Below are 26,427 nucleotides of genomic sequence, written 5' to 3'. Positions count from 1 at the left end.
TTCGTCTTTATTCAAAAAAATATTAATTTCGATTGTAATTTTTTACTTTTTAGATTCTTCCCGTCATGACAAAGCAATAATCCTCAAAAATTTGACAAAAAACTAGCAAATGCAAAAAATATTTGAATAAAGATAAAAAAATAAGCCACTTGGATTCGCTGTGATTTGGTAATTAAGATCGACCAATATGGTAATTAAGTGTATAGGGATAATTTGGTCATTTTTGTAGTGAAGGGATAGTATGGTAATTTTAGTGCACACGGTGTTTTAGTCCTTTAAATTTACAGGGGTAATATGGTCATTTTAGTGTACATATGTATTTTAGTCATTTTAGTATATAGTATGTAATTGGGTTAATGGGTGGGTCGGATTTGCATTTAAATAAATGGGTTGGGTTGGGTATGGGTAATGAGACTCATAATTAATGGGTCCAAATGGGTCAATGACCCATTAAAGATCCAACCCTCTTGCAACTTACCCATTTTGACCCAAATCCACCCATTTGACACCCCTACTTAAAAGTGAACAAATCACAATGTTAAATGGTGCACTATGACACCCGTTAGTCGGACCAGTAGGTAAAATACCTAAAATGCCTCTATAGATAATTTGCTGCACTTGCTCTTACAACAGGAAACTTTTTAGAGCAACCTTATTAGGCTTAACAACCACACAAAATTCACATCAAGCCCTTCATTTCTTTCATCTCACACTAACATCTTGTCCGTTCAATATATGGGGACATAAAAAAAAACACCGAATGGGAAATTTTTTCCTACTGTGTTGTACATTAGTGAATCAGCATGTACGACTATTGGAAGTTACTCCCCTTTCTTGTAAAATAATTAGAAAAATTTCACAACAATAAAACACAAAGAAATGATGTAAACAGATCAATTTCGATGAGTATTTTGTCATGTTATTGATTGAAGAATTTAGTTTCGTTTTCGAGCAAAATAAAGTACATATTTTATATTTTGTAAAAAGTATAGAATAATGAAGAAAAAGATGAAAAACTGAAGAAAAAAAAAACATGTAGAAGAGAGAGTTAAGGAGAGATCTTGGTTAATTTGAGGTAAGTACATTCTTATAGTATATAGTATAGATTAGTGAATTGGCCACCTACAACTCTTGGAACTTACTCCCTTTTCTTGTAAAATAATTAGAAATTTTTTACAACAATAAAAAACAAAGAAATGAAGAAAACAGGTCAATTTCAATGAGTATTTGTTATGTTATTGATTAAATTTAATTTCCTTTCAAGCAAAATAAAGTACATATTTATATTTTGTAAAAAGTGTAGAATAATGAAGAAAAAGATGAAAATTTGAAAAAAAATACATGTAGGAGAGAGAGAGAGAGAGAGAGAGAGAGAGAGAGAGAGAGAGAGAGTACATATTTATATTTTGTAAAAAGTGTAGAATAATGAAGAAAAAGATGAAAATTTGAAAAAAAATACATGTAGGAGAGAGAGAGAGAGAGAGAGAGAGAGAGAGAGAGAGAGAGAGAGAGAGAGAGAGAGAGAGAGAGAGAGAGAGAGAGAGACTTAAGGAGAGATCTTGGTTATATTTTAGGTAAGTACATTCTTATAGTATAGATTCCTTTCTTTCTCCATCCTTTCACTTATCCAAGCCATTCAATTGTTTTATTTTAAAAACCAGGTGTCGTGCCGGTTTGCTTACCTCGATTTAACGGAGTCCCTAATGCCCGAAAGTACAACACAAGAAAGTCACGGATCCACCGCAAGGTGTGATGTCAAAATGAACATGAGACGCACAAGGTCCCGAATGCTTGGAAATGAAATTGAAACATGAGACATAATAAAAACGAAGAACATAGGAGATGGTTAAGCTATGTGTTATGACGGTGTTGTTTACCTTCAAGTTTTATCTCATAGCCCTTGCTCACTACAACAAAAAACACCAATGTTGACACTATTTGGTGACAAAAAATTGGTGTTGACATGGAATATATTCAATGGTGACTAACAATTTTTCTGTTTGTCACCGAAAACCTTTGAGTAATAGTAGGCAACGTGCTAAATAATGAGGACATTTGGTGATAGAAAATTTGTTGCCGAAGACAAATTTCAGTGACAAGTATAAAGTTGTCCCCAAAAGATCTGAATATTCGCGCTCCCAGGCTCCGATTCATTGAGGCGCGCTCATAAAAAGTTTAATAAAAGGTTTTAAATTCAAGACGATGTTGTTTCATGCGGTTTTGCTTGTCACAAAAAACAAGCCCTAATTTTACTCTTTTTCACGCTGCCTCTCTCCACTTTAACTCTGCCTCTCTCCACTCCTGCAGCCACGCTACCTCTCCATTTTTGAAGACTTCCATTAGTAGCGATGGTGACCCCGACCACAAACCGGCGGCCATCGCTCCGACCAGCCCAGGTATTTTTCTGTCCCTCTCAATATCTCACCTCGTCGTTCTTTGTTTCGATCACAACATGTGTCTTTGCCTCTCTCGATCTCTCTCTTGACTTCGTCTAAACATTTTTTTTTGATTCTATCTTCACTGAAAAGGCAGCACACTTCATCTCCGCCCCCTTTCTCGCTGGCCCGAACTCGCCAGCACTACCACCACACTCTGTGATTTCTGGTATTCCTCCACTCTTCAATCTTCCGATTTCATGGATTTTTTGTTTTGCATGTGAGTTTTTAATTCAATTTTGTAGATTTAAAGTTCAAATCGGAAGCTAAGGTATCCCCTCGATAGTCAAAATCAAATGTGTCTGTTTTATTTGAGATGTTCGATCTTGAAGATTTCGTTTTCAGTATGGGTTTCGGCTGACCATTTATTTTGGAAGAACGAGGTTAAATGTGCTGAAATTTACTACTCCCTCCGTCCCAAATTGGATGTCAATTTTTGATATCCGTGCCGATTTCAATTCCTATATCTTTCGATATAGATCTCAAAAAATATGCAATATAGATCTTGTTTAATATTTTTCGACTAGTTCTATAATACAAAGTTTTTCAACTCATGAAAAATATTATAGATTGAAAGATATAAGTAATGAAAACTGACACAAGTTTCAAAAATTGTCATTCTTTTTGGGACGGAGGGAGTACTTATATATGAAATTTTAGAACAATGAGGGCCAATGTTGGTAAGATATCTGGTCTTTGGCTGCTTTTGTAGTATGGCGATGTTCTAATAGGCTTTGGTCCTTGACTTTTTTTTAATCTGCAAACAGAAACGTCATTCACTGTTGTTCAACCTTGTTATCAATGCTGATTGCAAGATGGTATAAAAAAATATGTACCTATACCAATTTTTTGTACTTTCCTCACTTTTAAAATCTTTTCCCTCTATTTTTGTAACGACCCGGATTTTGGACTCAATTTTTTTTTCTAATAATAATATTATTAGGATTATTTTCTTAATACAATTACTTATTTTTTTCTAAAACGCATAAAATGCATGTAATTATTCTCCATGCATGCATTATTGTTTTTTTTTTCCTCCATCATGCAAGCATGCACCCTATCACCTCCCTAACCTCAATCTCCTGCAATGTCTTCTTCTCTCCCTCTCATAGCTCACTCTCTCTCTGATAAGCACCCAATAATGTATATTCTTGGTGCTTAAGTCCTCTAGTATGTTGTATTTGTACTTATATATTGTCGTTTTTAAGCGATATTGCACGTAAGGTAGGTTTTTATGTTTTCCAAGTAATTCATATAAATAAGGCGCGTTTAAACGCCAAGGAATGCTCTGGGTGCAACCAAGTGTTCAAGGCCACGTGCCACCCCGTGGTGGTGCCCGAAAAGTCATGAAAAGATGGTTTGGAGGTAGCTCGGGTCGCCCAAGAGTCAAGGGAATTGAAGGACATGTGAGGATTTTACCAAAGCAATTCATCTTCTGACTAGTTGAGGGTAGAATCGTCATAACTTTTGATGTACAAACTACTTTTGATCCAAACCACTTGGGTTAGAAAGTAGACTCGACAAGTTTTCCAACGGTCCAAAGAACACCCAAATCCGAGTTCGGGAGTGTCCGGAGCGAGTCCGTGAAGTTGTCCAAAAAATCTGTCAAGTATGAACCGGTATTGGCCAATTCCCAGTACCAGTACATAGAGTCCAGAGTTTATATTTTCCAGCCCGTTTGAAGGCCTTGTACCAGCCAGTACCGGTTCATGCTAGAGAAATATCCACGTTTTGTTACCTTTTTCAACCTTCCACTTTTGGGATATTTTTCATTTTTGGCTACTTTTAGGATATTTTTTAGGATATTTTGTGAGAGAGTAAGGCCACCTTGTATAAATAGGATATCCATCTCTCATCTTTAACTATCTAGTCATTTTTCACTTTAAGTAATTTTTATTTTCTAGAACTCCATTAATGTCTTCTAAGCTTTTTAGTTAAATCCTTCAAGAACACTTGTAAGTCTTTTTTATTTGTTAATTTCTCGTTTATTAAAGTTGCTTGTACGAACTAGATCTTTACTAATATCAAGTTTATTTCCGTTTTTATCGATTAATCATGTTTTTATTTCCTAGCATAAATTCTAGTCTTTTCAATATAAGTGAATAGTTTCTTGGTTAAGTCTTGGGTTAATCTTTCCCAAAGACTTAGGTTGTTATTTGGTTCTCGAACTCCCGGGCCTAAAATCATGGTTCTCGGAATTAAATTAACCTAGTCATTTCGGTCTAAGCGAGGGGTATTAACTCCTTGATATGTAGTTTAGTCAAGCGGTCTTGGCAAGCGACATATTGAGGGCTCGTGGCCTCCTACGTGTTAGATACATTAACAAAAATAGGTTTGTTTAGCTCCGCTTAATCACATTTTTGATAAACGTAGTCGTTAAAGCTAAATCTTCCGGGCGTGAGCACGCGGTCGTGACTCTCGCTTGAGTTATATTGAGAATCGGTATCAGCCTTTGTTAAGGGATGGATGATCCCTAGGCTTGCCTCTTTTAGTTCATAAAACTCTTTTCTAGTCTTTTTCCTTAGTATTTTCACTTTCAAAGCAAAACCAAATTGGCTGTCTTAAACGCCGCAATCCACCATATTAAACCTACAATCCGATTAAGCTATATTTGATTCTCTGTGGGTACGATCTCGGACTTTTTGATTATTATGCTATCGACGACCTAGCCCTACGCTTGGGGTTTTCTCAACCTTATATTTGAAGGCGAGGTTCGGAGGTTAAGCACTCTCCAGCCATTACTCCCTCCATCTCCTTAACCTCCAAGAAAACAAAATTCATCCCCCCTTGCTCCAAACCAAAATTTGCTTCACCACCAAGCAAAACTCGAATTTAATTCATTCCTATCCATTTCCTACTTCCTCTCTGACCTTAAAACCAAGCCCAATTCGTCCATTCCAATTCCAAATCCAAAGAACCCAATCTCCATTAAATTCGATTTTATCCAACCTCTTCTAAATTCACCTATATAAACCCCTCCCCATTAGCCCACGAGCACACCACCATCCCCCCATGATTCACTGAGCCAGAAAAGAGAGAAAAATTGAGGCAAATTCAAGCTCCAATCAATGGAGTTCTAGAGAGAGAAAGTGATAGAGAGAAAAGTGGGTTTGTTTCCTAGAACCAACCGAACCCAAATTGACCATTCCAAACACTTCCTACAATCCCAAGCATCTCCAAACATCACCCAATTCGGTCCCAAGGTTCCCCGGTTATCAAAAACCGAAGTCTCCTTCTCCAAATTCAAGTTTTGGTTCTTGAATCAATTCGATCCAAATTGAGGTATTGTAATCCTATCCAACCTCTCCTCTAAGTATATGAAGTGTTTTTAAGCTTAACTCTATGCCTCAAATGGACCCATGCATCAAAACCATCGCGAAACAACAAAAAAATCGTTTCTGCACCTCAACCTTGCAGCTACAACCTTCGGGCCACAAAGACTAGTCAAAAGCTTGCGTACCGCAAGGTATGACTTGGTCAGACCTTGCGGCCAGCTCTCCCACCGCGAACTCCATTCGGTTTTCATTAAAATTGGTTCGAAACCATTTTGCGACCTTTCAAACCTCATTTTTGACACCCGAACTATTTTTCCTAGACTTCTCACACCTCAAGGATCATATCTTGTTAATATCATATTTTTTTATTTTAATATCTATTTATTAAATTTTTACTTATTTTCGTTCAAAGTTTACAAACGAAAAATCTTTGCGACCTTCCGAACTATGTTTTTGACACCCAAACTATTTTTCCTAGATTCCTTGCACCTCAAAAATGATATCTTGTTAATTTCACTATTTTTTTATTTAATTATCTATTTATTTAAATTTTTACAAAGTTTCTAATCTAAATTACTATGCGACCTTATAAAACATGTCATTAATGTCCAAGTAATTTTTTTTAGACTCTTTACATTCCAAGAATGGAACGTTGTTAACCTCAATATATTTTACTTATTAAATTATTTATTATCTATTTATTTTCTTTCGGCAACTTTCATCAATCTCTTTATTTAAATTAATCCCGTGACCCTCCAAACCCAACTTTTGGCACTCGAACGTGTTGTATAGGACCTTTAGGGCTCTTATCAAGGTCATGAAAATTATTCTAATATTTTTAACTAATTAATGTATTTAATTAGTTTTTAATCAATCTAATTTCTTAGAAATTATTAATGAGAGCCAAGAATTTTTTTATTTATTTATAAAAGTTCTTACTTTGTTATTGACATTGCGGCCATACAAGACTAAGGGCAACGGCCCATTCATAAAAGGTTGTGTGATTGCATTGCTTGTTATTTGTTATTTGATTTATTTGTATATTGCTCCGATATTTGATTTGAATGCTAGATTGGACCCTAGAGACATGGAGTGGTATGCGAATAGAATTCACCTAGATGATGCTAGGTAATGGATGAATTGAAAAGTTTTATTTTTAGATTACCTGTAGGTAGGATTTTGAGATGTGATGAGTTGGATATGATGATTTAGAACTGGCAAAGTAAGCCCAGTGATGATTGATGAATTGAAATTGGCGGGAGTCCAGTGATGAATTGATACTAGCGGGAGTCTAGTGATGATTGTGATGATTGTGAAGTGGTGAATAAGGCGAATCTTAGTTATGTAACGGCATGATAAGCTTACCCTTTGTTGTTGGGATGCACACTCGGTACATAACTTAGGTGTATTTGTGACAGCAAAAGAAAGTGATCTCTTGGGACGGGACATGGCCAGCGGTTGGGGAGGAAAGATCTCGTGGTTGAGATCTTAGATCACACGTCAGGCTAGTGGATAGTAATAAATCGATTATGTGTGAAATTTCTGTTTAATTCTTCCGCATCGATATTATTTTGTTTGCTTGCTAGCTGTATAATAAGACGGATGGTTGGGTTGGTTTATTCTAAATCACCCACGAATACGTTTGTATCCTGGCAAATTGGTTGCTTCGGCGATCAATTTGCTAGCGGGTGCAGGATTCAACAGTGGAGCAGTTTTGAGACAGGAGGAAAATCAAGAGCGGAGATCGAGTATGCTTGGAATCCGTATCAAACCTAGAGTCGGCTTTGAAGTTAATGTATTTTGATTTAGAAAATCTATCTTGGGATTGTAATAGCTAAACCTTTATTTTGGAAAAAATTATATTCGTTTAGCAAATTTCCTTAAGAAATTATTTTATTTTGCTCCCGAAAAATCGGGGCGTTACAATTTTACTACTAATTGCTGAAATTTAGAGGGATATTATAATTCCCCCTTTTTGAATAATTTTTTAGTTTCCTGCTATCTAATCGGAATGAGTGAATCCAAATGGGTAACTATTTAGATCACTAGCATTTAGAATTATAAAATATTGCTATGGAATCTATATAACTAATCATTCACACTTGTCCAAAATATAATTGAAAGAGGAATCAAAAGTTGATTCTTACTTTAAAAAGAAAGGTGTTGCCATGTATTTAGGAAATAAAATAATATATGGTGGTGTTCTATTGTCATAGCCTAATTAAATATTAACAAGTGCCTTTTGTATTATGCATAAGTGCACCAGTGGACTTTTTTATATTGTATAGACTTGCTAGTTTCTCCTTAACAGATTATTCTAGCTTCATCCTTTCCCCATTGTTCTTTGAATCAACTATTTTCGACTGTTTTTATGGGATCAACCATAATAGTTGGCTTAGTAACAACTTGTTTATTGCGTTGACTCTTTTTTGGTGAAATTATTCTTTTTTGTTTGACATCAAAGCTTCTTTTCGTTCTCCTCTTATGCTCACGTGCTTTGATATTTGCTAATAAATGTTTCATTTTAATTCAAGGCACTTAATTGTTTCAGCATGTGTAGTGTAATTCCTGCACCTAATTGTTTCATTTTAACATTACAATGTAAAATTAAAGGCATTAGACAGTCTAGCTAATTCACCTTTTGAAAATTCAGCACTTAATAAATATTTTCAGCACTTAGGAAAGTCCATTTATGCAATCAATATGTCCATGGTGTATTGGATACATCAACAACTTAGGCCTATTGGTACATTAAAGATGTAATAGCTAATCATCTTCTGGATTGATTTCAATGCTTTGAAAATCAAAATTTTGGTCTAAATATTTTTATAAAGGGGAGGTTGTATTATTCTTGACTTTTTAGGTGAAAAAATATGGACTAGAGTTGGATGACAATTAAGAATAGATTGAGCAAAGAGTACCGAGATGGGGTATATTTGTTTGCTGACTTTGCAGTCACAAATTTAGGTTCCGATGATCAGATTCGTTGCCTGTGTTTAAAATGCATGAATATAGAACGCCATATTAGTATTGTCATTGCGTTTCACTTGATACAAAATGGGATAGCTCTTTCTTATAAGATTTGGGTCCACCATGGGGAAACTATACGTATGAATCAACAATTTGTGTCAAACGAAAGCCGTCAGTCTAGTGGAGAAGGTGTTGGGAATGGAGTGGTAGCAGATGAACAGGAGAATCAAGATGATCTAGAACACTTAGTTAATGATTACTATGCAGCAACAATCATGAATGATGAGGAACTAGATGAGTTACCTGACAATGTGGAGACAGAGAATGTGTGCAACTTTGATAAATTAATGAAGGATGCCCATCGAGAGTTATACCTTGGATGCAAGTTTACTTTACTATCGTTTGTCATTAAGCTACTTCATATTAAGATGTTGAATAAGTGGAACAATAAGTCCTTTGATGCGTTGTTGGGGTTATTGAAGGAACTTCTACCTACAAGTGATCAAGACATTCCGGGCAATATTTATGAAGCAAAGAAGCTCTTACGTGACTTAGGCTTGGGCTATGTGCCCATTCATGCCTGTAAGTATGATTGTGTACTTTTTTGGAAGGAGAATGCTGATATTGAAAAGTGTCCGGTTTGTGAGGAGCCTTGATACAAGCTAAATGATGGCAATGGAAAAAAGATTCCTCATAAGATCTTGCGATATTTTCCGTTGACCCCTAGGTTGCAAAGGTTGTATATGTCAAGCAAAACTTGTACAGATTTGAGGTGGCATAAGGAGAAACGAGTTAATGATGGGGTATTAAGGCATCCAACTGATGGTAAGGCATGGAAGTACTTCGATCGACATTATCCTAATTTTGCTTGAGATGCTCGAAATGTGATGTTAGGACTAGCCACTGATGGATTCAATCCCTTTGGTAACATGAGCAACTCCTACAGCTTCTGACCTGTGATTGTTATGCCTTACAACCTTCCTCCATAGAAATGTATGAAACAACCTTATTCTATGATATCGTTACTTATTCCTGGACCAAGAGCACCGGGTTGAGATATTGATATTTACTTAAGGCCATTAATTGACGAATTGAAGGAGTTATGGGAACATGGCGCAGTCACATATGATGCCTCAACTGAACAAACTTTTCAAATGCATGCAGCTGTTATGTGGACCATCAACGATTTCCCTGCATATGGTAATTTGTCCGGGTGGACTATTAAGGGTTACTTGGCTTGCCCAATTTATAACGAACATGCATTGTTGCAAAGGTTGAGAAGTAAGTCAGGTTATATGGGAGCTCACTGATGGTTACCTAAAGACCATCCTTGGCGAAGGAGTCGCCTCTTTGATGGTAAGGCGGACCATCGGGAGAGGCCTATGGACTTAACAGGTGAACAAATATTGTAGCAAGTGAGTAGCTATCTGGACATGCCCCAAGTATGAGTTGCCATTTCAACTCCTGACGCAAGAAAAAAATAGATGGCGAGTGTTGTCTAGTTCAAAAGTTAATTTTATGGTACGATTCTATGTCCATGTTTTCATATTGTACTTGTTCAGTTCTCCATACCCTTGAACTTACTATGCATGAATCGTTATCTTGGATTTATATGTTTATAAGATTTTTGCAAAAGTAAATTTCTTGATCCATAGTTCTATCAAGTTTCAGAAAATCTGAACATCATGTGATATTACTTTTTGGACAAAAAATGATGACTGCAGTTTGCTTGAAATTCTGTTTCTTGATAGAATTGAACTTTGAACTTAATTACTTGGGATACTATTGAGTGTTGGCTATAGATGATTGTCATATTGAGCGTTGGCTGTAGATGACTGCAGTTAGCAATATGGTCATCCTAGGAGTAGAACTTCATTTACAAAGTTATGAACCAGAAGCATGTTAGACACGTGTTTGAAGTTCGCAATATGGTCATCCTAGGAGTAGAACTTCATTTAGAAAGCTATGAACCGAAGCATGTCGGACATGTGTATGAAGTGTGTCCGGAGTGTGTCCATGTTTTACACGTTTTCGACATCGACACTTTGATTCTGGCGAAATTTTGCTACTACATAGATTGCATATCATCAATATTATGTAGAATGACATCAAAATTTAGGTTGGGTAGCTCGCTTAATCACTCATGAATCATGCCATAATTCATCATATAACAACTTGGAGCAAAATCTCTTTCTTTTTCAAATCCTTTTGTAGTCTTGACATGTTACATAATTGCTTCAATTTTTTTTTTGCAATTTTGTACAGGTAAGTAAGGAGATGTAGTTGCCTTTTGGCAGTTAACCAAGATGGAGTTGAAGACTCGTCGGTAGTTAAATAGAACACTTGTTTTGAGTTCTTTTTGTCATTGGACATACTATGAATATGGATGTTTTGTAGTTCCGGTAATATTGTTAAGTTTGAAGTGCTTATTGTTGGATGATGAATGTTGACTTATTGGATATTTGATTTGAACCATATTTTGCTTCTTCGCAATTTAAGTTTTGGTAAGTTGAATCATAAGATACAAAAAAATTTGAAATTTCGTAAGCAGGGGAAACTCTGTAAGGAACAATATATGGAATAAAGTGTATTGCTGCTAAAGTCCTATTTTTGGTGACAAAATAGATTGTCACCGTTGTGTGTCTACTACTACGATAGGTTATTGGTGATACGCAATTGGTTATCATGGTAGGTACTTTTATTGACAACCTTTGCCATAGAAAAATATCTCTTCTGTGGCAGCATGGTGTTGTCATCGTTACTTTCCGTGACATAATCACCTTTGTCGCAAAAAGTCTTTCTTTCGTGACACCATATTGTTGTCACTGTTACTTTCGGTGACAATTGTGTCACGAAAAATCTGTCCTCGGTTACACAAAAATCTTATCACTGTTGACAACATTCCATAACAACTATACAATTTTGTCACCCTTGACTTTCAGTGTCATGGATATAATGACACCTCTTCTTGTGTCACCAAAAATAATATGTGACCAAATTTGGACTTTTAGTGACATTTTTACATGTCACTGAATGTATGTTTTGTTGTAGTGGCTCTTTGTGAAGCCTTGTGTTACCTATATTCCTTCTGATGCATCAATCACTTCATTTGCATATAGCTTGAACACAATTATCTCTACTGGGCACGTGGTTACTTAACCCTATTATTATTTTAGGTACACCTCAGGGATGTTAACACAGAATGCTTGGAATGCATGTTGATTACTTGTTTTGAAAGCTAGCATGGGGAAGTTACATCACTATAACAAAAAAGGCTTATTAGGGCAATCAAAACTGCCACAATAAGGGATCTGTTGGGGCAGTTTACTTATTGAGGCACTACGCCTTAGTGCTGCGCGTATCGATGTAGCTATAGATGTAATGCGGTACTTTTTATGGGGCACATTATAGAGCCTCTAAATCTCTTTATCACTGCACTTGTAAGTGCCGCAATAAGTGTTTGAAGAGGCACACAAAACTGCCACATAAGCATATGTATTAAGGCATTTCATGGAGCTCCTATAGCATGTTATCACAAATGCTTAACCATGGTTAATCATCTATAGCGACATTTTAAGGTGCTGCAATAACTTCATTGATGATGTACTTAGAACCGCCTCTATAGATTTCTTAATAGGGCACTTTTAACTGCCCCAAAAGAAGTTTTTCTTTTAAAAAAAAAAATTGCTAGCTAGATGCTAATTCAATCCCATACAGTACTCTCCAACCATCCAAAACTGAGAACTCAATTTCTTAAACATATAAAATTGTCAATTTACACTTACAAATATTTAGATCGAATTTATAAATACAAGATCATGCAAATCCTACTAAGTTAAAACTAAGATGAAGAGAAATAGTCGATCAACCATATTTACAAGTCACTGAAGCTAAAAAACATCACCCCTACAAAATCCTCTCTATCCTTTCCGGAATCACTATCTCAATCCTTTGCTACTTGAAATGACAAACAATGATATATAATAAGAAACACTCGCTCATCCCGAAAAGGAAATTTAAGTTGTATTATCGTTGCCAAGAATAAAAACCCAGTAAAACTAAAGAGAAAATCACTCACATCTTCATATTCTATGCCCTTTAACAACCATTGTAGTATACCAAACTCAATCTCAGCAAGTATATGCTTGTCTTTTGCAAATAAGGAAGGGTAGAAATAGGTACCTTGACCTAGATATCCTTCAGAAAATGATCATCGTAATCCAAAAGGAGCTTCCTATTGGCAACAACGCCATAGAATTCAGGTGTTCAAAGATTCCTATGGCCAAGATACAATCAATATGAAAAGGGGCATGTCATGTAACAGCTAATGCTTTAACTTTGTTTAATTTCACAAAACAGACAATTCAAATCGAAAGATTAATTAAGTTCTTGAACAAAAACAAGAACATAAACATAAAGTTCACTACGGAGAGAACCATACCAGAATAGATCTAGTAAACAGTGCAAAGGCCTCGACATCATATAACTACTGCCAAGGCTTTTTGACTTCATGAAAATATTCACCACGAGCACAATTTAAATAACCGTTGGAAGTTTAAAACAGCATCAACTATAGATGACAGATTATTTAGATTCATCCACTCTATATCGGAGATATTTAGTGACGTCACGTATGGGCAAGAAACTTCTAGCCTTGAACTGCCATGCCTAAAGAGCTCAATTATCACATTCTTTAAATTTACAGATGTGAAGTTCAGCTTATGGAATCCAACGCACTTAGAGATGAACAACTTCGGACGGAATCTGATTGAGAATGTTCTGTTAACTACAATACCAGTTCATGTCAAACAAAATAGGCATAAGACTGCTTCAGTTATGATGCCACACATTTTTAAGTTCAAGCTAATATCAACACATCTAGTGTAGGTGTTCTACCATCAATTATCATTGTAAGTGCTAAAAAAATGAACTACACTTATATATAATGCAATATCAGATTCCACAATTAAAGCATGCATCTTTAAACTGTTAAATGCCATCCAATGAGGGAAACTGGATTCATTAGATAACCCATAGATTAATTTAATCAAGCAATATGTTTCTAATAGTCCAAACACACATGGAAAAAAAAAATAGTTACCTTAGTTGTATAACAAAACTACCACTTTTCCCAATATATCTTCATTAATGCAACCTTATTAGTTCTTTGACTAAACCATTATTAGTTAAAGAAGCTCTGTGGAGGAAAACTTAAGAGCACGACAAATTAGTTTATAGAAAAAACGATCCCGATCGGCACTTCCCTCATTAGCATCTGATACTCCCCAATGTGAAAGGTTAAAAAGTAAAGGGAAAACAATCATTAAGTACATGTTTTGTTTAGGTAGGTGTTCCAAACATTAAGCACATGAGTTAGTACCAAGTTCCTTTTGAGGTTTTGAGCACATGGATTAGTACCAAATTTCTTTTGGCTGCAAAATTGAAAGAACTCAACCCACGATCATAATCAGGACAATAGAGATAAAACAAAAAGGCACACCTTAAGTTGGATCCATGTATGCAATACTACAAAAGCAGAACATATAGATTGTTGGTGGGTAAAATAGGTACAAACCCTCAACCTTAGCTTGGTTTGGATCCATTACTTGAGGATCACAAGCCTCGTGATTTAAGTACAAGGAATTGTTCTTGTTGCCAGTAGCCCTCTACTTTTAGAAATCATTCAAATAAGTTAATGAACTTTACATACCCTTACCAGTTTCTATTCACACGTAATACTACAAAAGCATGTGCGAAATTGAAGTAATACTACAAAAGTAGAACCCTAGAAATAAATATCGATTAACGTGAACTTTGATTATGAATTCAGAACAAAAGCAGAACCCTAGGTCAAATAATACTACAATGCTAGAACCATTATATACTGCAAAGAAACCTATTTTAGTTTCTATATCAAATACCATACTGTAATCGTTACAACAAGAACTCTACTATAATGGATACTATAACATAATCGACAAAGAAGCCACTATATAGTCAATACAAAGAACCCTACTACAAAATAATACTAAAAACTGCTATAAAGAACCATGTATATGATACTACTTCAGTCTCAATATAATCGATCGAAGAAATTAACCTTTAACCTTTTTTCAGTTTCGATGTACAAAATCAAAGAGGCATGCATACATATCGATTAATGAAAGGATTAACCTTAATCTCACTGCTACAAACCGAGATCGAGCCTTAATTTCGACCCTGCAAATCAAAATCAAGCCTTATTCTCGAAGCTACAAACCGAAATCGAGAGAGATTAGAAGGGCGTTACGAACCTGGCGAAACACAGAGGAAAGGAGAAAAGAGTGGGTTGCTGGGGACCTGGCGAAACATAGAGGAGAGAAGAGGGGGCTGCTGAGAGTTAACTTCCCAATAAAAATCAAAAGCGCGAAATTAAGAGCGGCATTTTTTGGGGGGAAATCACAAACGACGCCGTGTAGTGAAAATTTTGGATTCCCCTCCAAACTTTGGAGGCACACGACTGACACGAGAGAGGACTGCCCTATTAGACCAAGTTTTTGGGGCACTCCTTATCAGATTAGATTAAAAAAATCAATACGAAAATCTGAGGTGAAGATGGAATGCCCCATTAGGTTAACCAAATGCGGCACTCAAAAAGGCAGTGCCTCATTAACTACTTGATGAGGCAGTTTTGTTAAAATGCCCTTTAAAAAGTGCCCCAAAATCTTCTTTTTGTTGTAGTGCATTGACATCTTATGTTAAACCCTTTTGGAGATGTAGTTGTAATTTTTCGATACATAATCTTTGACTTGGAATATGTAATCTCTAAACTTTCTTTCTTTAACTTTGAAAACCTTGTAACTTCTAAACTTATCTTTTTGACTATCTCTTGATGATTCAGGACCGAAGTGTCATTATTGTAAACTTAAGAGCTTACTCGTACTCTTGTGAATGATCTATGGAAAATATTTTGGGGTATTGTTATGTAAATTGCGATGGTTTCCTTTTGAAAACAGTATTAATATTATGTTGAAAAAAAAGTCAAAACATCTCACAGATACGCCTTTTCCTTCTCTCTCCAAACTGAAGCAATTTCTTGCCTAGAGTTTTCCTAAACTTGCCGTTGCCGCCTGGGGGGAGGTGCCCTCTCTCCTTCCTCCCCCCAGCTCGCCGCTCCGATACCCTCCGTTCACCACACCAGGTGGTGCTCTATTGATAAGCACCCAAGAATGTAATGTAGGGTGCGCTAGTGTCTAGTTTCAGTATTAATTTAATGACTAATTAGTTATTGTTAACGTTGTTTGCTTGTAGAGTGTTCTAGTTCTGTTTTATAGGTGAATCGCCAAACAGGGGAGTTTTCGAGGCGTAAGGCATGTCATTGCCCGAGCAGGAGCTGACTTGCCCGAGCAGAAGCTGATTCGAAGCTGACTTGCCCGAGCAGAACCAGATTCGAAGCTGATTTGCCCGAGCAGAACCAGATTTGCCCGAGCAAGAGGCAGGCAGCCAAGGCAGAATTATGGGTTAATGCAGTCGGCATCGATGTCAAGTTCTAAGGTCCATCGATGCCGAGCCCCTTAGTGGTCCAGCCCCTTAACCACCTCGGCATCGATGGGATGTATTGTGTTACATCGATGCCGAGCCCCATAGTAGAGCACTTTAAGGCCGTTGCCATCGATGCCGAGGGACTTAAAAGCGAATTTTCTGAGCATCTTGAGAATATTCCAGGCGCGGATCTTCAGGATATAAAAGCTTATGTCATTTTTGTACAAAAACAAGTAGATAGATTCAAGTAGCATTTTTTCTAGATCTAGATTAGATTTCTTTGCAATTCAAATTGTTCTTGAGTGTTCTTCATTTTTCAATTTTAAATACTTTTATTTCTGCCTTTAGTTGTTAGTTTTTGATATTGTCACTTTAATTAAAGTTGTTTATTTTCTCCCGATCTATCTTAATCTCTAGTTTATTTCAAGTCTTGTTATTTCATTATGCTAAGTAGTTTTTCACTTGCTCTTATCTCTCTAAATATGGGTGAGTAGTTTCCAAGGTTAGGTCATGGGATGATTAGCATCTCATGGCTCGGGCAAAAATTGCATTTTGCACCCAATAAAGCTTTAAACTTTGATTTGAAAATTGATGTGGGGTTCGGGTTTGTTTGACAAATTACCGAGGTGTTAACCTCTTTGATCATGTGTAGGTGGAAGCATCGCCTACCCACCACACATGATGCTTAGAGCTCTGTCGCTCGAGATATTTGCCAAATGAATTCTAGAGCTAGCTTGGTTCTCAAATCATTTTATCTTCCGAATTGAGAACTTTAATCAAGTATCTTAAATTGTGTAATTGGGTGAAGAGTGCAATTCTAACTCGAGTCTTGAGTGTTAATAATTCATAGACCTAGCCTATCTTTTCTCTAGTTAATTCGTTTTTAATTTAGCCTTTTATTTCCACCGTTTAAAGTAAAATAAAGTTAGCTGTCTAAAAGCTGAAAGCCCTTACTTGCATCTACAAATCCGATCAAGCCATATAATTATTCCCTTGGATACGATCCCGGATTTTCGGTTTATTATGCTTCAATCGATGTGTTAAACCCTATGCTTGGGGTATTATTCCACATTATATTGGAGAACGAAGCATCGATCCTAACGGGGCTGGGTCTGACGGCGGTTGGAGGTTTGGGCTAGTTCGGACCCCACCTTGTTTTACTGTTGTTGGACGGATGAGGTTGTGCCTAACGGCTCTGTTTTCCTTTCGGCCAGATGGCCATGGAAGCTTGGGGAAGTGGCGGTTGGCGCGGCGATGGGTGTTTCGCTGTCTCCTCGTCGATCTTGAGGCTGGTTTTGGTGGAGTTGGCTCTGGATCTAGACTGCGTGGGTGTTTTGGCGGTGGTGCGGTGGAGGGAGGTTTTATGTTCTGTAGTGTAGATTTTTGTTCTAACTTTGTTTTGCAGGTTGTCCTTTATTTCAAAAATGATTGGTAAAGATGGCGGTTTTGATCTGTGATAATCCAGTCCGGTGGTGGTGGAGTGGATGTGGCTTTCATGGTTGTGATGCTTTTGTCGTCTTTTGTGTGTCGAATTCTGGCCGGTGGCCTTCTGAGCTCTCAATCGGGCATGGGGCTGGCATTTTGTCGTTCTAGGGTGGTGATATCACTGATGAAGATTGTTTTGTTGTAGGGGCAGTTCGGTGTTTTGGCTGATGGTGGTGGTGGTCAGCCCTCAGGCCCTGAATGCCTTGGCTTTCATTGTTGTAGGCTGGTTCCTGCCGCCGGTCTCTACATCTGGGAGAGGCCGGCTCTGCTTAACAGCGAGGCTAGGCTTCGGTGATTTGTACGGTGGTGTCTGCTGGTGTAGTTAGGGTTTTGTGGGATGGTTTGGGTGGGTCGGTCCAGGCTTGGGCTGGATTTGGGTTTTGGGCTTTCTTTGTGTTATTTGGGTGTTGGGTTGATCTTTATTGTACTATCTATTGTGGACCCTAGTAAACCCTTGGGTGTTATGGGCTTTGCCCTTTTCGTGTATTGTCCAACTTTTTGTTGGATCCCCTTTCCCTTTCCCCGTTTTCTAATAATATTCATCTTTTTTCGATAAAAAAAAATTATGTTGAAAATTGTGGGCTTGACAATTAAATTAATGACTTGACAAACTTTTAGTAGTCCCAAAAAAAATTGATATCACTTAAAAGGTCTTTAACTTGAGACCTCCTGGGGTTAAGTCATTCATTTATTGTCCACCACTTCTCTTATATCCAACTCGAGAAATGCTAAGTGCAAAGAAAATGGACAAAGAAAAATCCTTAAAGTGTATATGAACGGCTCAGATTTAATCTGAGCCGTTTACGTACACTTTAAGGATTTTTTCTTTGTTCATCTAACTCTATTTTCTTCCTGTACCCTTTCATTTCCCAAGACTCAAGTCACTCCTTTATTGGGCAATATCTTTCTAACAATTCGATAATCTTAGTACCGTTTTCCTTTGAAGACTTAAAAATTAATCACCTCTCAACAAACAGAAATCCTATTGGTACCGACGGTACCATAGGGAAAATGCACCGACGGCCACCGGTTTTATTTTTTAAAATTTTTGCGTAGGCCCTACACTCCTCGGATGCCATTCATTCTCGCGTAGGCCCACTCGATTTTATTTTTTAAAATTTTTGGACGGCTCGGATCGGCCGTCCGGTGGCCGTCGGTGCATTTTCCCTACGGTACCGTCGGTACCAATAGCAGCACTCCTCAACAAAACCTTTTCTATGATTTATCATATTGTTTTCTTTCTACAATATAATATTTGCGTGTGATCTAGTAAAATTGATGTTAAAATGTGTAAGTATCAAAGTTGTCAACACCGTACCGGCCAGCGTACCGTTTTCACTACTGGAATGGTACGTACCAGTACCGGGCTGTATCCCGGTACCGTTCTGGATTTACCGCAATTAATATTATATATATGTATTTAATATATATCTACCATTTTGCATAATTTTAAGTATAAACATAAACAAAATGTAAAGAAAAAAAAAGAAAAAGAGAGAAGGTAATTTTGTACCGGCCGGAACACCGAAAAATGTTCGAAACAGACCGGTATCGTCCTGTACATCCGGTATTGGCCGGAATAGGCCAGTATTTCAACCGGAATGGATCTCTAGTGTTTGTGTTCCGTTTAAACACCGGTACGATACGTACCGGCCGGTACGGAACGGATTTCACAACTCTGGTAAGTATGATAAAATGTTACCTAATTTTTCTAATAGTTTCAGGCACAACACGGATATCGCACTTGTGTGATTGTTTAAGTGTGTATTTTGTGTAGTTTTAGATTTTTTTGTGAAAATAATGTCTCCACTTGTACCTTAGCCTTCCACACTCCATGTTTGTTGTTTTCGTTCTTTACGACTCGCGCCAGCTGACCCTCTCTTAGCTGCTTACCCTCCCTTAGCCTAATCACATGGTTCAAAAAGTTCACCTCAAGTTATACAGTAACTGATTGGAATCACTTATATACCATTTCCATTTCTCATTTTTTGCCGATGTGGGACATCACACTTAACTCTCGAGAAGATAATAAATGGAAAAATATTGTTTTCTTTTAAATAAAAGAATACTCCTAAGTCCTAATGAGATGAGTTTCAAACCCCTATTTTTCACCCATTTGATGTAATTAATTGAGTTCCATTCCTCACAAAGAAAAAAGAAAAGAAGGGAAGCAAGCCATGTGGAAAAATGAGCAAACTCCATAAGGCATAACTAGGGAATCCACCCGAAAACAAGGCAAACTGAGAGCAGTATATAAAAAAAAAGGACAAATACTTAATTACCAGAAAATATTTCTTATTCCTTGTTGGGTCGTGACACACCAAAAAAATCCAATAACTCTGTATGAAAAAAAGCCGAAACCCTAAATCCTAAACTCAAAAATTCAAATGAAACAATCTTATCACTACACATGCACTGCACCCAACAAAAATCCCACTTTTTCCATTATCAAAATCTTCAAATGGAAAAAGAAATTAAATAGTAGTAATTCACAATAACAAATCGTAGTAATAATAATCTGCTAAATATGCACAGTCCTGATTGCTGGTACTACAGGCATCCCAAACAAACACGGCCTCGATATCACACTCGTATAGTTATTGTAGCACTTCCCTCCGCCGCCTAAACCTCCACCAACCGCCACCATCGTCTCTTTCTCCACCCTCACCGCCCCTATCACCGCAACCGACACCGCTCTCTCCATCGTCCGATCTCCACTAACCCCATCGTCAGATTCATCAAAACCATCCACAATATCATCTTCACATTCCACATCATCGTCACCATCAGGATCAGGTTCACCACAACCTTCTCCATCCAAATTGGAACAACATCCAACGTCATCATAATAGTCTTCTCTCTCCTCCACGTCGTCATCCCCAACGATCTCCTCGTCCCGAGGGACCAGTTGGAGCGTGAGGCGGCCGTTGGCCCTACAAACCTTAAAGTACTCGTGGCGGCCCACATTCTCTTCCCTTATGATCAATCTCCCGTCGCTGGTGTAATACCTCTTCAAAACCCACGGCGACGATATCGGCGGCGGGTACTCCTTTTTCTCCCTCCTCGTCGCCAACCGCCGATCGGAATCACTACACTGCCCCCGGCTCCTTCCGCCGTCGACCACCACCGATACGTCTGTGTGTTGTTGGAAATCGACGCAGCTCTCGGTCCCGATGTAATCCTCCATCTGTCGGTCTGAGCACCATGTGTGGGTTTCGAATGTGGAAAGCGTTTGCATGGTGGTTGTTTTTAGAGAGAGAGGGAGAGGAACACGAGAGGGGGTTTTTCTGTTTCTGTGATGTTATATTGTGAGGGGTTCTAGAAGGGTATAAATAAGAGTTTTAGAGAGAGAGAGAGAGAGAGAGAGGGGAGGGAATTGGAGAGAGAGCGTTATCGAAGAGAGGAATATTGAAGAGAGGGAAAGGATATGAGATGACAGCTATTATCGAACTATACAAGAATAAATGGATTTATTTTTTTCTGTATATATAAGAGGATCTGTATTTACACGGTTGGGGGGATTGACCTGTAAAACAGATAAGAGAAAAATGAGAAATAGATAAGCGAAGTTAATACGGAGATTATAAACGGATAGTGGTTATCTTTAAACCTGCTATTTGAGGTAAATAGTATAACACTACTTAGTTATTGAGGAAAGAATATTATTTGGTGCTCTGGACCCACCCCTGTGTGGTGCCCAACACTATCCACCATTGCAAGAGTACAAAAACTCATAGAGGATATATATACTAACAGGGCCGGCTCCGATGTTTCGGTTGTCCAAGCCCGAACTTAAGCTTGGTTGTCCGCTCACTATTAAGCCATACAAAATAAAAAACAAAAAACAGTAAAAAAATCAGGATTACATTGTACTTTTAATTTGAATTATATCAAAAAAAAAAAACAAAAAAACTTTAACCCTGGTTTTTTTTTTTAATCCGATCCTCTGATTATAGTACTTTATGATTTTGCATGATCTGATTCAAAAAAAGATTATAATGCGTTTATATTTATTTTTAGCTTTCATGTTATTTTCCTTATTCTAATCACTGTTCATTGTTTAATAATAAAATGAAAAGAGAAACATTACAAACCAACTTGGAAAAATAAAAATCTGATTTAAAAATTGGTTAATTTTTTCATTGAAGTTTTTTAAAGTGGTGCTTGTGCAATGCATATACATACATGCTGTAATATGCAAAATTACAAAAAACTATTGTGAGTCCTTTGTAAAAATAATATACATATGCATGTATATTTTTTATATTTGCATACATAGACAAATACCATTCCACTTCATGGACAAATAGAGAGAGAGAGAGAGAGAGAGAGAGAGAGAGAGAGAGAGAGAAAAGGAACATAAAGGAGTTAATTTTCGGCAGGAAGGAGAGAGAGAGAGAGAGAGAGAGAGAGAGAGAGAGAGAGAGAGAGAGAGAGAGAGATTGAAAAGGAACATAAAGGAGTTAATTTTCGACAGCATTAATTGCAAGTTATTTTCTGATTGGGCATCATCAATTTTCAACCTAAGGTAAAAAAGAATCCTCCAATGCTGGGAACAAGAATCGAACATATTTGCATACATAGATAAATACCATTCCACTTCAGGGATAAATATATATATATATATATAGAGAGAGAGAGAGAGAGAGAGAGAGAGAGAGAGAGAGAGAGAGAGATTGAAAAGGAACATGAAGGAGTTAATTTTCGGTAGCATTAATTGCAAGTTATTTTCTGATTGGGCATCATCAATTTTCAGCCTAAGGTAAAAAAGAATACCCCAATGCTGGAAACAAGAATCGAACCCCGGGCGCCAAGAACGTATCCACACGCTGCTGGCCAACAAACCAATTTCGGCCTTTGAGGTATAACTTCGTCAGAATATAAATATATATTTATAGATTTTTTTTTTTGGTTGACCTTGCTCGGGGGCTTGCGGGGCTTACCCGGGACCGACCCTGTATACTAAAGAAGAGTACAGAACTAAGTATATCTGACTTCGTATGAATGTGTGCTCGTGGAGGATATTAAGCACCATGTCAGGATCTACGGCGGTAGCAAGCTTTGAGAGGGTTCAAGAGAACCATTTAGGGTTTAAAAATACACTATAATTTATATATGTTTTCTTATAATTTGATTGTAGTGGATGTATTTATTTGAGGAACTAATAGTACTTCGGATTCTTGTTGTTGAGAGGAACTAATAATTCATAAAAATATTGATGCAAAATTAATAAATGTAAAAATCATTTGAATAAAAATTTAAAAGAAGAAATCAAATAACTTTTTTAAGCCAAAACACCTATCTTTACTATATGTAGGAGTATTATTGTTATACAACATTCGCTAAATATATATTTTTGTTACCACTAATAAGTTAAAATTCTACTCTGTTAAAGTGATAGTACGTTATACTCCTCCGTATTACTCCATTTTAGAGATGATGAGAAAGGACAGTGTGTGGACGTGTTGTGTATTTTGTAAGTAGAAGAGTTACATAATGGTGTAATTTATTACTATTACTGGTAGGTAGTAGTAGTAGTATGATTCATTTACACATGTGCAGTGGCGGATCCATGAATTTTCTACAGATGGATCACTCTTTTTCGACCAGTTCTATACATGTGAAAGTCGTAGATGAACTCATGTTAATTTTCATGATTCAAGTCAAAAATAAGTATACAAATATGCTACATAAATTCATTTTAAGGGTGTGTTCAAGTTCCAACCCAGTCAAAATTCAAGAGGAGAAGTGTTTTTTTAACCATTGACACAAAAAGAGACAAAAATGCCAGCATCAAGAGTTGAACCGTTGTCATTCATCAAGGTATCCAACTCTCTACCACTGGAATAAGTGAACAACTTTATTAACTTTCGGCATTTTTCATATATATTACTTCCCTAGTCTTGGGGGCCCTCTTTTGAAGCCTTATTTTCAAATGTGATCCATCTGAGCCTACATTAGATCCGCCCCTGCACGTGTGGGTATGATGGGTATATATATTTTTCCTATATAGAGTGGGGCCGGAGAGGCGTATGTAATGCATCATGGGAATCATGCATGGATTGAGTGGACCAAGACAGCACGGTTGGGCAATTGTCGTTACTCTACAGCTGAGCACACTGGAGTCTAGCTCCATTGACCCCGTGCACATCTCTGCTCAATGCACCGTCAGAGACTCAGAGTCAGAAGGTACTGCACCATTTGGGCAATGATCCAGTCAAGTGTGGTTACAACCAGTTCCGTCCAGTTATGAACCATTTGTGAGCTTTTTTCAGATCCACTAAAATGATCACTATAGATCAAAACCGTTCTTTTTTAGAGCTCGATGAGAACATTAACCACGCCAAAAATTAAGTTAATCGGACATCGTTTGATATGATTTCTAAATGCATTAAATTTGGAAGGAAAAAATGTGGTTTATTTTCTTGATGAGCTCTAAAAAATAAATTGTTCAGAACATTTTTATGGACCCAGAAAGAATCCACAAATTGTCCATAACTGGACCAAACTGGTTGTAACCACACTTGACTGGACCCTTGCCCTCAGTATTTTCCAGAAAGAATGCACTACTAGTTGAGTAAATTTGTAGATAAAGCATAAACTACTCTCTCTCTCTCTAGTTGAAAAATCTGATGCCATGCCAGTGAAGGTTTTGGAAATTTAAGAGAGAGAGAGAGAGAGATCTAGTTCTACAGTTCTACTTCTACTTCTACTTCTACCACCCACAATCACAATGCGAGTGAGACAGTGAGAGTGTATTTTGTGTTTATTTGCTATTCCCCGTAAATCAAATTTCCCCTTGTAAAATCCTTTCCCTTCTCTCTTGTCATAGTTTCACACATTAATACTAACATTCATTGTGGACTGGGAAAACTACTTTCATCTACTTTATTTTATGTTACATATGTGAATTTGGAAATTTAACAGATCGTGATTTTTTCCACAATTATTTAAAACTATTTTTCCCGAAACAGAGTGGTGACACAACACATTCTCCATGCAATGCCTAATTTTATGCAAGTATTTTTGCATTTTATCTGACTTCAAATTAAGTAAACATGCATAAAAATCATCTAATCAAAAAAAAAAAAAAAAAGGGAGAAAAAAAAACCACAAGTGTGTATATACTATATATATAGACACACACACGTGTTACGAGTACCTTGGGAACATTCTTAGAACTTACTGTAGTAATTTGATGCTAACAAGTAACAATCCCTCTACGGTTTTCGTTTTCCTCCCTCAACTTCTTGCTTTTGGAAAATTTCGGCAGCGCATGATCGATCTAGTTCCCTATATATATATATATATATATATATATATATATATATATATATATCGGGCTAAACAATTACAATAGTCCAGCTGATTAATCTAAACAACATCTCAAAAGTTTTTTGCTTTGAATTGCATGGACCAGAATCATTCAAGGTGGTCCACTCAAACCGTATAAATTGCATTATCTATGGGTATTTTAGTCCGTACAAGATTTATATATCTGGCATCCAGGATTTTGGTAAATCAATCAATCTTTTTTCCATCGGAGGAACCGGGAAAACAAATCTTTTGAATGAAACATATGAAGGCAATTGTCACGTCTAATTGATTAAGAGAACACGTGTATAGCGTACAATTAAGTTTAAAGAACAATTTTGTATGATCCTAATCTATGGGCGCGCAAGATATACAAATTTAGTTACAATCACACCTGCAGCAAAACAATCTAAGGTTTCGCATGTATGTTCATTGTAATTTACAACCATTCATGCTTCAGAGATTAAACATTCAAATGGCATGAATGCATAGCTTTCGGTTGTGGAAGATTATTCAACAAATAAGGTGTATCAACCAAATCATGCATCCGATCACTAAAAAGACAAAAACCAAATCATGCACGAACCAAACATAAATCAAAGATTTTGACATAAAGGAGGAAAAATTTGAGAGAGAGAGAGAGAGAGAGAGAGAGAGAGAGAGAGAGAGAGAGAGAGAGAGTTACCATGAGAGATTTGATAATAATCCGGAGAAGGAAGCGAATTAAAAGACAAATTGATGAGATCATACGAGCGGAAAAGAAATCTGAGCACGAAGATTTCTTTCCCAACATCTCTCTCTCTCTCTCTCTCTCTCTCTCTCTCTCTCTCTCTCTCTCTCTTTGTTTCTATATATATTGATATTGAAGAACAAGATATAAACAGATATGAACAGGAATGTCATCCTAGTCAAATACCTGTTTTTAGGCGGGGTTTTAGGGATTGAAGTCAAAAAAAGATTCTGAGCCTTGGCAAACAATAACGACTGGGGTTGCTATTTATGGGTAGAAAGAAAAGAGAACTAGGACATATAGTTTAGCCAAGTCATCAGTTTTCCCCCTCTTTAGGAGGAGGACGGATTGGGAGATGCTGCCAAGCAGAGGTGCTTGGCAGCGGTGCCGAGCGCATCTCGGCCGTCCAAAAGTGTTTTGGATGGCCCGGATGTAAAGGTACCGAACGGATTTAAAAAAAAAGAAAAAGAAAAGGAAAAAGATGTTTCGATTCGGGCCGTTGATTCCGAGATGAACGGCCGGATTGGCCGCTCGGCACCCGCTCGGCAGGGGTGCCGCTCGGCAGGGTCCCCGGGTCCACCTTTAGGACTAAGAGAAACCGGTGCCAGGTCAGATCCTACGCGTCATCTTTTTCCTTCAACCTTCATTTTAGCCCACCAACAAAAAAATAATAATAATACCAAACGTAATTGTTGCA

The 26,427-nt window shown here is 37.2% G+C and overlaps 1 protein-coding gene across 1 annotated transcript; it reads right to left on the bottom strand.

The window, feature by feature from the left end:
- Nucleotides 1-20,015: 20,015 nt before the first annotated feature.
- LOC131329426 (uncharacterized) lies at nt 20,016-25,823 on the bottom strand. Its single transcript, XM_058362527.1, has 2 exons — nt 25,686-25,823; nt 20,016-21,212 (listed from the first exon to the last, which is right to left on the bottom strand). The coding sequence occupies exon 2, from the start codon at nt 20,922-20,924 to the stop codon at nt 20,208-20,210; it is 717 nt and encodes a 238-aa protein (XP_058218510.1). The 5' UTR covers nt 20,925-21,212; nt 25,686-25,823; the 3' UTR covers nt 20,016-20,207.
- Nucleotides 25,824-26,427: the final 604 nt, after the last annotated feature.

This window comes from Rhododendron vialii, chromosome 6a, assembly GCF_030253575.1.
Source record: "Rhododendron vialii isolate Sample 1 chromosome 6a, ASM3025357v1".
NCBI lineage: Eukaryota > Viridiplantae > Streptophyta > Magnoliopsida > Ericales > Ericaceae > Rhododendron > Rhododendron vialii.
Note: the sequence above shows the minus strand (reverse complement) of the source record. Positions and strands in the feature narration are given on the sequence as shown.

What these genes read in the sequence shown, in the direction of transcription:
- LOC131329426 (XM_058362527.1), bottom strand. Translation starts at nt 20,924, where the DNA reads ATGCAAACGCTTTCCACATTCGAAACCCACACATGGTGCTCAGACCGA.